Source organism: Salvelinus alpinus, chromosome 10 (assembly GCF_045679555.1).
Source record: "Salvelinus alpinus chromosome 10, SLU_Salpinus.1, whole genome shotgun sequence".
NCBI lineage: Eukaryota > Metazoa > Chordata > Actinopteri > Salmoniformes > Salmonidae > Salvelinus > Salvelinus alpinus.
In genome coordinates, this window is record NC_092095.1 from 61,295,028 (window position 1) to 61,310,547 (window position 15,520).

The following is a 15,520-nucleotide window of genomic DNA, read 5'->3' on the forward strand; positions in this document are numbered from 1 at the left end:
TTGGTATGAAGTCATCACCAGGTTTGGAGTGAGAGATCTGCTCCAGGTACTCTGAACCTGCTAGCTTACAGAGACGTTTCCAAATGTCATGCCTTTCACTGTCTCATCTCCTCTCTTCCCTGCTTGTCCCACTCCATGTTCCAGCTAACCTTTTCATTAGCTCACATCTGCCGAGCATGGAGATATGTGTCCAATGGAATATAGGTAGGGAAGGGGTCTGACAGCTGAGAGGCTTCGTCCCAAATGGCACCCTGTTCCCTACATAGTGCATGACTTTTGACCAGAGCCCCCTAACTTTGCCCACACCTGATCTAGGGAATGGTGTGCCATTTGGTACCAGGGACTTCCTAATATGGATGCCGTAGAAGGGGGTCACAAAAGAGGTTGGAGAAGCAAATTCTGGATGAAATGCATTGTTATTTAGGAGTCCTGGATCAAACGCATCATTCGTATAGAGTTTTCTCTGAGACGTTTATAGAATGATGAATTGATTCCTGCGGAGGTTTGAGTACATTGTGAGTGTAGTTACGGAAGGTGTTCCTGATGTAGCTGCTGTTCTACAGAGGGAGGTCTCCGGACATATCAGAATGTGTGTCAAACATCAATGACCAATAGGGAAAACCTATATGGACTCAAGTTAGCAAGTATGGAGTATTGTGGACTGCTGTTTTTCCTTGGAACTCTTATTCACTGGAGCAATAAGTGTTATTATGTGTTTTCAGCGTTTCCTGTTCTCTGTTGTTGTTATGGTAATGCTATGTCTGCCATGCCATGGTCAGTTCCGCTATAATTGCCCCTTGCGGACCAATAAAGCATATTGAAGTGAATTGGCTTGAATAAAAGCACAGCCAGACGCTGAAGATGGGTGAATTGGATGGATGGACTGTTGGATTAACAGAGGAATGGATGGACTGTTAGATTAACAGAGGAATGGATGGACTGTTAGATTAACAGAGGAATGGATGGACTGTTGGATTAACAGAGGAATGGATGGACTGTTGGATTAACAGAGGAATGGATAGATGGGCTGTTGGATTAACAGAGGAATGGATGGACTGTTGGATTAACAGAGGAATGGATGGACTTTTGGATTAACAGAGGAATGGATAGATGGACTGTTAGATTAACAGAGGAATGGATGGACTGTTGGATTAACAGAGGAATGGATGGACTGTTAGATTAACAGAGGAATGGATAGATGGACTGTTAGATTAACAGAGGAATGGATGGGCTGTTAGATTAACAGAGGAATGGATAGATGGACTGTTAGATTAACAGAGGAATGGATGGATGGACTGTAGGATTAACGGAGGAATGGATGGATGACTGTTAGATTAACAGAGGAATGGATAGATGGACTGTTAGATTAACAGATGAATGGATAGATGGACTGTTGGATTAACAGAGGAATGGATGGACTGTTAGATTAACAGAGGAATGGATGGACTGTTAGATTAACAGAGGAATGGATAGATGGACTGTTGGATTAACAGAGGAATGGATGGACTGTTAGATTAACAGAGGAATGGATGGACTGCTAGATTAATAGAGGAATGGATAGATGGTCTGTTAGATTAACAGAGGAATGGATGGACTGTTAGATTAACAGAAGAATGGATGGACTGTTAGATTAACAGAGGAATGGATAGATGGACTGTTGGATTAACAGAGGAATGGATAGATGGACTGTTGGATTAACAGAGGCACAGATGGGCTGTTGGATTAACAGAGGAATGGATAGATGGACTGTTAGATTAACAGAGGAATGGATGGGCTGTTGGATTAACAGAGGATGGACTGTTGGATTAAAAGAGGATGGATGGACTGTTGGATTAACGGAGGGATGGATGGACTGTTGGATTAACGGAGGGATGGATGGACTGTTGGATTAACGGAGGGATGGATGGATGGACTGTAGGATTAACAGAGGAATGGATGGATGGATTATTGGATTAACAGAGGAATGGATGGATGACTGTTGGATTAACGGAGGGATGGATGGATGGACTATTGGATTAACAGAGGAATGGATGGATGGACTGTTGGATTAACATAGGAATGGATTGATGGACTGTAGGATTAACGGAGGGATGGATAGATGGATTATTGGATTAACAGAGGAATGGATGGATGGACTGTTAGATTAACAGAGGAATGGATGGACTGTTGGATTAACAGAGGAATGGATGGACTGTTAGATTAACAGAGGAATGGATAGATGGACTGTTAGATTAACAGAGGAATGGATGGACTGTTGGATTAACAGAGGAATGGATGGACTGTTAGATTAACAGAGGAATGGATAGATGGACTGTTAGATTAACAGAGGAATGGATGGGCTGTTGGATTAACAGAGGAATGGATAGATGGACTGTTAGATTAACAGAGGAATGGATGGATGGACTGTAGGATTAACGGAGGAATGGATGGATGACTGTTAGATTAACAGAGGAATGGATAGATGGACTGTTAGATTAACAGATGAATGGATAGATGGACTGTTGGATTAACAGAGGAATGGATGGACTGTTAGATTAACAGAGGAATGGATGGACTGTTAGATTAACAGAGGAATGGATAGATGGACTGTTGGATTAACAGAGGAATGGATGGACTGTTAGATTAACAGAGGAATGGATGGACTGCTAGATTAATAGAGGAATGGATAGATGGTCTGTTAGATTAACAGAGGAATGGATGGACTGTTAGATTAACAGAAGAATGGATGGACTGTTAGATTAACAGAGGAATGGATAGATGGACTGTTGGATTAACAGAGGAATGGATAGATGGACTGTTGGATTAACAGAGGCACAGATGGGCTGTTGGATTAACAGAGGAATGGATAGATGGACTGTTAGATTAACAGAGGAATGGATGGGCTGTTGGATTAACAGAGGATGGACTGTTGGATTAAAAGAGGATGGATGGACTGTTGGATTAACGGAGGGATGGATGGACTGTTGGATTAACGGAGGGATGGATGGACTGTTGGATTAACGGAGGGATGGATGGATGGACTGTAGGATTAACAGAGGAATGGATGGATGGATTATTGGATTAACAGAGGAATGGATGGATGACTGTTGGATTAACGGAGGGATGGATGGATGGACTATTGGATTAACAGAGGAATGGATGGATGGACTGTTGGATTAACATAGGAATGGATTGATGGACTGTAGGATTAACGGAGGGATGGATAGATGGATTATTGGATTAACAGAGGAATGGATGGATGGATGACTGTTGGATTAACGGATGGATGGATGGACTGTAGGATTAACGGAGGAATGGATGGATGACTGTAGGATTAACGGAGGAATGGATGGACTATTGGATTAACAGAGGAATGGATGGATGGATGATTGTTGGATTAACGAAGGGATGGATGGATGGACTATTGGATTAACAGAGGGATGGATGGATGGACTATTGGATTAACAGAGGAATGGATGGATGACTGTTAGATTAACAGATGAATGGATAGATGGACTGTTGGATTAACAGAGGAATGGATGGACTGTTAGATTAACAGAGGAATGGATGGACTGTTAGATTAACAGAGGAATGGATAGATGGACTGTTGGATTAACAGAGGAATGGATGGACTGTTAGATTAACAGAGGAATGGATGGACTGTTAGATTAACAGAGGAATGGATGGACTGCTAGATTAATAGAGGAATGGATAGATGGTCTGTTAGATTAACAGAGGAATGGATAGATGGACTGTTAGATTAACAGAAGAATGGTTGGACTGTTAGATTAACAGAGGAATGGATAGATGGACTGTTGGATTAACAGAGGAATGGATAGATGGACTGTTGGATTAACAGAGGCACAGATGGGCTGTTGGATTAACAGAGGAATGGATAGATGGACTGTTAGATTAACATAGGAATGGATGGGCTGTTGGATTAATAGAGGAATGGATAGATGGACTGTTAGATTAACAGAAGAATGGATAGATGGACTGTTGGATTAACAGAGGAATGGATAGATGGACTGTTGGATTAACAGAGGAACAGATGGGCTGTTGGATTAACAGAGGAATGGATGGACTGTTGGATTAACAGAGGAATGGATAGATGGACTGTTGGATTAACAGAGGAACAGATGGGCTGTTGGATAAACAGAGGAATGGTTGGACTGTTGGATTAACAGAGGAACGGATGGGCTGTTGGATAAACAGAGGAACAGATGGGCTGTTGGATTAACAGAGGAATGGATGGGCTGTTGGATAAACAGAGGAACAGATGGACTGTTGGATTAACAGAGGAACGGATGGGCTGTTGGATAAACAGAGGAATGGTTGGACTGTTGGTTTAACAGAGAAATGAATGGATGGGCTGTTGGATTAACAGAGGACTGGATGGACTGTTGGATTACCAGATAAATGGATGGATGGGCTGTTGGATTAACAGAGGAATGGATAGATGGACTTTTGGATTAACAGAGGAACGGATGGGCTGTTGGATTAACAGAGGAATGGATGGACTGTTGGTTAAACAGAGAAATGGATGGATGGGCTGTTGGATTAACAGAGGAATGGATGGACTGTTGGATTAACAGAGGAATGGATGGGTGGACTGTTGGATTAACAGAGGATGGACTGTTGGATTAAAAGAGGATGGATGGACTGTTGGATTAACGGAGGGATGGATGGACTGTTGGATTAACGGAGGGATGGATGGATGGACTGTAGGATTAACAGAGGAATGGATGGATGGATTATTGGATTAACAGAGGAATGGATGGATGACTGTTGGATTAACGGAGGGATGGATGGATGGACTATTGGATTAACAGAGGAATGGATGGATGGACTGTTGGATTAACATAGGAATGGATTGATGGACTGTAGGATTAACGGAGGGATGGATAGATGGATTATTGGATTAACAGAGGAATGGATGGATGGATGACTGTTGGATTAACGGATGGATGGATGGACTGTAGGATTAACGGAGGAATGGATGGATGACTGTAGGATTAACGGAGGGATGGATGGACTATTGGATTAACAGAGGAATGGATGGATGGATGATTGTTGGATTAACGAAGGGATGGATGGATGGACTGTAGGATTAACGGAGGGATGGATGGATGGACTATTGGATTAACAGAGGAATGGATGGATGGATGACTGTTGGATTAACGGAGGGATGGATGGATGGATTGTAGGATTAACGGAGGAATGGATGGATGACTGTTGGATTAACATAGGAATGGATGGATGGATGACTGTTGGATTAACATAGGAATGGATGGATGGATGACTGTTGGATTAACGGAGGAATGGATGGATGGATTGTTGGATTAACGGAGGAATGGATTGACTGTTGGATTAAAGGAGGAATGGATTGCCTGTTGGATTAACGGACAGATGGATGGATTGTGAAGACAAAGAGACAGATGCTCCATGTCTGTGAGAGTCCCCTGGACAGGTACTGTATATGTACTAGTGATCCATGGAGTATTCAGCCCATGTGTGTGTGTGTGTGTGTGTGTGTGTTCGATGCGTGCGTGTGTGTGTGTGTATTTGTGTGTGTGTGTGTCTGTGTCTGAGTGTGTGTGTGCCTGTGTGTTTGTAAGTGTGTGTCTCCGTGTGTGTATGTGTGTGTCTGTGTGTGTGTGTGTATTTATGTGTGGCTGTGTGTGTATTTGTGTGTGTGTGTGTGTCTGTGTGTCTGTGTGTTTGTATGTGTGTGTCTGTGCGTGTGTGTGTGTGTTTGTGTGTGTGTATGTATTTATGTGTGTGTGTGTGTGTGTGTGTGTGTGTGTGTGTGTGTGTGTGTGTGTGTGTGTGTGTGTGTGTGTGTGTGTGTGTGTGTGTGTGTGTGTGTGTGTGTTTGTATGTGTGTGTCTGTGCGTGTGTTTGTATGTGTTTATGTGTGTGTGTCTGTGCGTGTGTGTGTGTGTTTGTGTGTGTGTATGTATTTATGTGTGTGTGTCTGTGCGTGTGTGTGTGTGTTTGTGTGTGTGTATGTATTTATGTGTGTCTGTGTGTGTGTATTTGTGTCTGTGTGTATGTGTATATGTTTCTCCAAGGCTGAAGAGCAGAGCTGTTCCCACTAGACGCCCACAAATCAAAGTAAAAGAGAACTCCCAGAGTTCCCTTGCTCTCCTCTCCCGCTCCTCAGCTCACGCCCACTCAGTATAACTTTAGCATTCAAGACCAGCAACGTGATAAGCAAAGCAAGCAAGCCTGATCGCTTTCAGAGAACACACACACGCCGTGCAATAATAAAGAATGTATGATCGCCTGAATTCTTGACTAACGCCATTAAACATTCATTGATGTTATTGAAGAAATAGCTATGGCTGGTGACGGAAAAGTTTCATTTCTCTGCTAGAGCTGTCAGAGTGCGGTGAGGTATTTGTGGGAACTGGCCTTTAAATGGTTGTTATTGCGCTGTGTGTCCCTGACTCTCTTGTATGAGGATAAATGCTCCTGACCTCCTCTGTATATGCATGCAAACACGGGAGGAGAACGGCTCCAGGCTATCTCAAATCCTATCTAATATCCTGGACTGGTAATCTTAGATCGCACTCCGCACGTGTGCATAGGAATCACTAGGGCACCCGTTCTCATGGTAACAGCTTAAAACATAATAACAATCATTTGGTGGGTGCTTATATTTGTCCTATTTCACACATGTACAAGTGTGTATTAATACGCATGTGTTGTTTTGCATTTCCCAACTCTCCTTGAGACACCCTGGGGGAGTGGGGTGAGACACCCTAGGAGAGTGGGGTGAGACACCCTGGGGGAGTGGGGTGAGACACCCTAGGAGAGTGGGGTGAGACACCCTAGGAGAGTGGGGTGAGACACCCTGGGGGAGTGGGGTGAGACACCCTGGGGGAGTGGGGTGAGACCCTAGGAGAGTGGGGTGAGACACCCTGGGGGAATGGGGTGAGACACCCTAGGAGAGTGGGGTGAGACACCCTAGGAGAGTGGGGTGAGACACCCTGGGGGAGTGGGGTGAGACACCCTAGGAGAGTGGGGTGAGACACCCTGGGAGAGTGGGGTCACGGCCAGGGTCAGCGGTATCAACGGTGACCCTGGAGCAATTAGGGTTATTAAGTGTCTTACTAATGGCCCATCGACAGCTTTTCACCTTGTCGGCTCAGCTTCCACACCCAACGCTCTTAACCACCAGGCTGTCTGCTACCTTCAGCTTAAACTTTACACCAGTGTCTTCCAGTCTGCCCATGAGTGAACAGGCACATTAGAGAATAACAGTGTCTTCCAGTCTGCCCATGAGTGAACAGGCACATTAGAGAATAACAGTGTCTTCCAGTCTGCCCATGAGTGAACAGGCACATTAGAGAATAACAGTGTCTTCCAGTCTGCCCATGAGTGAACAGGCACATTAGAGAATAACAGTGTCTTCCAGTCTGCCCATGAGTGAACAAGCACATTAGAGAATAACAGTGTCTTCCAGTCTGCCCATGAGTGAACAAGCACATTAGAGAATAACAGTGTCTTCCATTCTGCAAATGAGTGAACAGGCACATTAGAGAATAACAGTGTCTTCCAGTCTGCCCATGAGTGAACAGGCACATTAGAGAATAACAGTGTCTTCCAGTCTGCCCATGAGTGAACAGGCACATTAGAGAATAACAGTGTCTTCCAGTCTGCCCATGAGTGAACAGGCACATTAGAGAATAACAGTGTCTTCCAGTCTGCCCATGAGTGAACAGGCACACTAGAGAATAACAGTGTCTTCCAGTCTGCCCATGAGTGAACAGGCACATTAGAGAATAACAGTGTCTTCCAGTCTGCCCATGAGCGAACAGGCACATTAGAGAATAACAGTGATTCCAGTCTACCCATGAGTGAACAGGCACATTAGAGAATAACAGTGTCTTCCAGTCTGCCCATGAGTGAACAGGCACATTAGAGAATAACAGTGTCTTCCAGTCTGCCCATGAGTGAACAGGCACATTAGAGAATAACAGTGTCTTCCAGTCTGCCCATGAGTGAACAGGCACATTAGAGAATAACAGTGTCTTCCAGTCTGCCCATGAGTGAACAGGCACATTAGAGAATAACAGTGTCTTCCAGTCTGCCCATGAGTGAACAAGCACATTAGAGAATAACAGTGTCTTCCAGTCTGCCCATGAGTGAACAGGCACATTAGAGAATAACAGTGTCTTCCATTCTGCCCATGAGTGAACAGGCACATTAGAGAATAACAGTGTCTTCCAGTCTGCCCATGAGTGAACAGGCACATTAGAGAATAACAGTGTCTTCCAGTCTGCCCATGAGTGAACAGGCACATTAGAGAATAACAGTGTCTTCCAGTCTGCCCATGAGTGAACAGGCACATTAGAGAATAACAGTGTCTTCCAGTCTGCCCATGAGTGAACAGGAACACTAGAGAATAACAGTGTCTTCCAGTCTGCCCATGAGTGAACAGGCACATTAGAGAATAACAGTGTCTTCCAGTCTGCCCATGAGCGAACAGGCACATTAGAGAATAACAGTGATTCCAGTCTACCCATGAGTGAACAGGCACATTAGAGAATAACAGTGTCTTCCAGTCTGCCCATGAGTGAACAGGCACATTAGAGAATAACAGTGTCTTCCATTCTGCCCATGAGTGAACAGGCACATTAGAGAATAACAGTGTCTTCCAGTCTGCCCATGAGTGAACAGGCACATTAGAGAATAACAGTGTCTTCCAGTCTGCCCATGAGTGAACAGGCACATTAGAGAATAACAGTGTCTTCCATTCTGCCCATGAGTGAACAGGCACATTAGAGAATAACAGTGTCTTCCAGTCTGCCCATGAGTGAACAGGCACATTAGAGAATAACAGTGTCTTCCATTCTGCCCATGAGTGAACAGGCACATTAGAGAATAACAGTGTCTTCCATTCTGCCCATGAGTGAACAGGTACATTAGAGAATAACAGTGTCTTCCAGTCTGCCCATGAGTGAACAGGCACATTAGAGAATAACAGTGTCTTCCAGTCTGCCCATGAGTGAACAGGCACATTAAAGAATAACAGTGTCTTCCAGTCTGCCCATGAGTGAACAAGCACATTAGAGAATAACAGTGTCTTCCAGTCTGCCCATGAGTGAACAGGCACATTAGAGAATAACAGTGTCTTCCAGTCTGCCCATGAGTGAACAGGCACATTAAAGAATAACAGTGTCTTCCAGTCTGCCCATGAGTGAACAGGCACATTAGAGAATAACAGTGTCTTCCAGTCTGCCCATGAGTGAACAGGCACATTAGAGAATAACAGTGTCTTCCAGTCTGCCCATGAGTGAACAGGCACATTAGAGAATAACAGTGTCTTCCAGTCTGCCCATGAGTGAACAGGCACATTAGAGAATAACAGTGTCTTCCAGTCTGCCCATGAGTGAACAGGCACATTAGAGAATAACAGTGTCTGCCAGTCTGCCCATGAGTGAACAGGCACATTAGAAAATAACAGTGTCTTCCAGTCTGCCCATGAGTGAACAGGCACATTAGAGAATAACAGTGTCTTCCAGTCTGCCCATGAGTGAACAGGCACATTAGAGAATAACAGTGTCTTCCAGTCTGCCCATGAGTGAACAGGCACATTAGAGAATAACAGTGTCTTCCAGTCTGCCCATGAGTGAACAGGCACATTAGAGAATAACAGTGTCTTCCAGTCTGCCCATGAGTGAACAGGCACATTAGAGAATAACAGTGCTTCCAGTCTGCCCATGAGTGAACAGGCACATTAGAGAATAACAGTGTCTTCCAGTCTGCCCATGAGTCAACAGGCACATTAGAGAATAACAGTGTCTTCCAGTCTGCCCATGAGTGAACAGGCACATTAGAGAATAACAGTGTCTTCCAGTCTGCCCATGAGTGAACAGGCACATTAGAGAATAACAGTGTCTTCCAGTCTGCCCATGAGTGAACGGGTACAGTAGAGAATAACAGTGTCTTCCAGTCTGCCCATGAGTGAACAGGCACATTAGAGAATAACAGTGTCTTCCAGTCTGCCCATGAGTGAACAGGCACATTAGAGAATAACAGTGTCTTCCAGTCTGCCCATGAGTGAACAGGCACATTAGAAAATAACAGTGTCTTCCAGTCTGCCCATGAGTGAACAGGCACATTAGAGAATAACAGTGTCTTCCAGTCTGCCCATGAGTGAACAGGCACATTAGAGAATAACAGTGTCTTCCAGTCTGCCCATGAGTGAACAGGCACATTAGAGAATAACAGTGTCTTCCAGTCTGCCCATGAGTGAACAGGCACATTAGAGAATAACAGTGTCTTCCAGTCTGCCCATGAGTGAACAGGCACACTAGAGAATAACAGTGCTTCCAGTCTGCCCATGAGTGAACAGGCACATTAGAGAATAACAGTGTCTTCCAGTCTGCCCATGAGTGAACAGGCACATTAGAGAATAACAGTGTCTTCCAGTCTGCCCATGAGTGAACAGGCACATTAGAGAATAACAGTGTCTTCCAGTCTGCCCATGAGTGAACAGGCACATTAGAGAATAACAGTGTCTTCCAGTCTGCCCATGAGTGAACAGGCACATTAGAGAATAATAGTGTCTTCCAGTCTGCCCATGAGTGAACAGGCACATTAGAGAATAACAGTGTCTTCCAGTCTGCCCATGAGTGAACAGGCACATTAGAGAATAACAGTGTCTTCCAGTCTGCCCATGAGTGAACAGGCACATTAGAAAATAACAGTGTCTTCCAGTCTGCCCATGAGTGAACAGGCACATTAGAGAATAACAGTGCTTCCAGTCTGCCCATGAGTGAACAGGCACATTAGAGAATAACAGTGCTTAGGGTAATTAAAACATAAAGATACAGTCGTGGTTCTCTTGGGTCAGATGCTGTATAGTCAATATAGATTCAGAAATATCTGAATTCAAGATGAATAAGCCTGTTAATAACATTACATCATACCACAGCCTGGTAATAGCATTACATCATACCACAGCCTGGTAATAGCATTACATCATACCACAGCCTGGTAATAGCATTACAACATACCACAGCCTGGTAATAACATTACATCATACCACAGCCTGGTAATATCATTACATCATACCACAGCCTGGTAATATCATTACATCATACCACAGCCTGGTAATAGCATTACAACATACCACAGCCTGGTAATAGCATTACATCATACCACAGCCTGGTAATATCATTACATCATACCACAGCCTGGTAATAGCACTACATCATACCACAGCCTGGTAATAGCACTACAACATACCACAGCCTGGTAATAACATTACATCATACCACAGCTTGGTAATATCATTACATCATACCACAGCCTGGTAATAGCATTACATCATACAACAGCCTGGTAATAGCATTACATCACACCACAGCCTGGTAATAGCATTACAACATACCACAGCTTGGTAATATCATTACATCATACCACAGCCTGGTAATATCATTACATCATACCACAGCCTGGTAATAGCATTACATCACACCACAGCCTGGTAATAGCATTACAACATACCACAGCCTGGTAATAAAATTACATCATACCACAGCCTGGTAATATCATTACATCATACCACAGCTTGGTAATATCATTACATAATACCACAGCTTGGTAATATCATTACATCATACCACAGCCTGGTAATATCATTACATCATACCACAGCCTGGTAATAGCATTACATCATACCACAGCCTGGTAATAGCATTACAACATACCACAGCCTGGTAATATCATTACATCATACCACAGCCTGGTAATAACATTACATCATACCACAGCCTGGTAATATCATTACATCATACCACAGCCTGGTAATATCATTACATCATACCACAGCCTGGTAATATCATTACATCATACCATAGCCTGGTAATAGCATTACAACATACCACAGCCTGGTAATATCATTACATCATACCACAGCCTGGTAATATCATTACATCATACCACAGCCTGGTAATAGCATTACAACATACCACAGCCTGGTAATATCATTAAATCATACCACAGCCTGGTAATAACATTACATCATACCACAGCCTGGTAATATCATTACATCATACCACAGGCTGGAAATAGCATTACATAATACCACAGCCTGGTAATAGCATTACATCATACCACAGCCTGGTAATAGCATTACATCATACCACAGCCTGGTAATATCATTACATCATACCATAGCCTGGTAATAACATTACATCATACCACAGCCTGGTAATAGCATTACAACTTACCACAGCCTGGTAATAGCATTACATCATACCACAGCCTGGTAATATCATTACATCATACCACAGCCTGGTAATAACATTACATCATACCACAGCCTGGTAATAGCATTACATCATACCACAGCTTGGTAATAGCATTACAACATACCACAGCCTGGTAATAGCATTACAACATACCACAGCCTGGTAATAGCACTACAACATCCCACAGCCTGGTAATAGCATTACATCATACCACAGCCTGGTAATATCATTACAACATACCACAGCCTGGTAATATCATTACATCATACCACAGCTTGGTAATAGCACTACAACATCCCACAGCCTGGTAATATCATTACATCATACCACAGCCTGGTAATAGCACTACAACATCCCACAGCCTGGTAATAGCATTACATCATACCACAGCCTGGTAATAGCACTACAACATACCACAGCCTGGTAATAACATTACATCATACCACAGCCTGGTAATATCATTACATCATACCACAGCCTGGTAATATCATTACATCATACCACAGCCTGGTAATAGCATTACATCATACCACAGCCTGGTAATAGCACTACATCATACCACAGCCTGGTAATATCATTACATCATACCACAGCCTGGTAATAGCACTACATCATACCACAGCCTGGTAATAGCAATACATCATACCACAGCCTGGTAATAGCATTACAACTTACCACAGCCTGGTAATAGCACTACATCATACCACAGCCTGGTAATAGCACTACATCATACCACAGCCTGGTAATATCATTACATCATACCACAGCCTGGTAATAACATTACATCATACCACAGCCTGGTAATAGCATTACATCATACCACAGCCTGGTAATAGCATGACATCATACCACAGCCTGGTAATAGCATTACATCATACCACAGCCTGGTAATAGCATTACATCATACCACAGCCTGGTAATAGCATTACATCATACCACAGCCTGGTAATAGCATTACATCATACCACAGCTTGGTAATAGCATTACATCATACCACAGCCTGGTAATAGCACTACATCATACCACAGCCTGGTAATAGCATTACAACATACCACAGCCTGGTAATAGCATTACAACATACCACAGCCTGGTAATATCATTACATCATACCACAGCCTGGTAATATCATTACATCATACCACAGCCTGGTAATAACATTACATCATACCACAGCCTGGTAATAGCATTACAACATACCACAGCCTGGTAATAGCATTACAACATACCACAGCCTGGTAATGGCATTACAACATACCACAGCCTGGTAATATCATTACAACATACCACAGCCTGGTAATAGCAGTACAACATACCACAGCCTGGTAATAGCATTACAACATACCACAGCCTGGTAATATCATTACATCATACCACAGCCTGGTAATAGCACTACATCATACCACAGCCCGGTAATAACATTACATCATACCACAGCCTGGTAATATCATTACATCATACCACAGCCTGGTAATAGCACTACATCATACCACAGCCTGGTAATAGCACTACATCATACCACAGCCTGGTAATAGCACTACATCATACCACAGCCTGGTAATATCATTACATCATACCACAGCCTGGTAATAGCATTACATCATACCACAGCTTGGTAATAGCATTACATCATACCACAGCCTGGTAATAGCATTACATCATACCACAGCTTGGTAATAGCACTACAACATACCACAGCCTGGTAATATCATTACATCATACCACAGCCTGGTAATAGCACTACATCATACCACAGCCTGGTAATATCATTACATCATACCACAGCCTGGTAATATCATTACATCATACCACAGCCTGGTAATATCATTACATCATACCACAGCCTGGTAATATCATTACATCATACCACAGCCTGGTAATATCATTACATCATACCACAGCCTGGTAATAACATTACATCATACCACAGCCTGGTAATATCATTACATCATACCACAGCCTGGTAATAGCACTACATCATACCACAGCCTGGTAATAGCACTACATCATACCACAGCCCGGTAATATCATTACATCATACCACAGCCTGGTAATATCATTACATCATACCACAGCTTGGTAATAGCAATACATCATACCACAGCCTGGTAATAGCATTACATCATACCACAGCTTGGTAATAGCATTACATCATACCACAGCCTGGTAATAGCATTACATCATACCACAGCTTGGTAATAGCATTACAACATACCACAGCCTGGTAATATCATTACATCATACCACAGCCTGGTAATAGCACTACATCATACCACAGCCTGGTAATAGCATTACATCATACCACAGCCTGGTAATATCATTACATCATACCACAGCCTGGTAATATCATTACATCATACCACAGCCTGGTAATAGCACTACAACATACCACAGCCTGGTAATAACATTACATCATACCACAGCCTGGTAATATCATTACATCATACCACAGCCTGGTAATATCATTACATCATACCACAGCCTGTTAATAACATTACATCATACCACAGCCTGGTAATAGCATTACAACATACCACAGCCTGGTAATAGCACTACATCATACCACAGCCTGGTAATATCATTACATCATACCACAGCCTGGTAATATCATTACATCATACCACAGCCTGGTAATATCATTACATCATACCACAGCCTGGTAATATCATTACATCATACCACAGCACCACAAGTGTGTTGGTCAAAACTGTGGCTTTGACTTTTTACAGTTCATGCAGGAACGTATGTATATCCCATATGACCTCAAGCGATGTGTGTGTGTATGTGTAACAGGGTCTTACTTGAAGTGTGTGTGTGTAACAGGGTCTTACTTGATGTGTGTGTGTGTGTCTTACTTGATGTCACTCTCTCTGAACCTCTCCACATCCAGATCTTCGATGAACTTCTCTCCCTTCATCCAGTATATGAGCGGACTGACCTCCCCGGCGAAGCCGAAGAACGCTCGGCACGTCAGGTTGACTTGATTTCCTGTGGAGACAGGAAACAGGAAATAAGGCATGGTTGTTGTGGTAAGGAAGTAATATGGTTGTGGGTAAAGCAGGGGAAAATGTCTGGGTGAGGTGGAGCCCACAAATTTAGGTCTTTCCAGTACCATGGATAATATGGGTGATTCTTATTAGATGGTGTCTCCTATTGTCTAGGTTCTAATGCACACCTCCAGACTCTCCTGCACCTTCCAACACCTACATCCTCCTGAACTCATAGACCCCCGTGAAGTTCCCCTATCACCTCTGAAGCTCTCCTATCCCCTCTGA

General features: G+C 43.4%; 1 protein-coding gene across 5 annotated transcripts in view; it reads right to left on the bottom strand.

The window, feature by feature from the left end:
- The window catches only part of LOC139532520 (interleukin-1 receptor accessory protein-like 1), a 377,293-nt gene that overhangs the window by 86,058 nt on the left and 275,715 nt on the right, over window positions 1-15,520 (bottom strand). For all 5 annotated transcript variants that reach the window (XM_071330263.1, XM_071330267.1, XM_071330264.1 and 2 more), the window contains exon 7: window positions 15,101-15,233. In XM_071330263.1, the coding sequence (XP_071186364.1) occupies window positions 15,101-15,233 (133 nt within the window). The remainder of the gene's footprint in view (window positions 1-15,100; window positions 15,234-15,520) is intronic.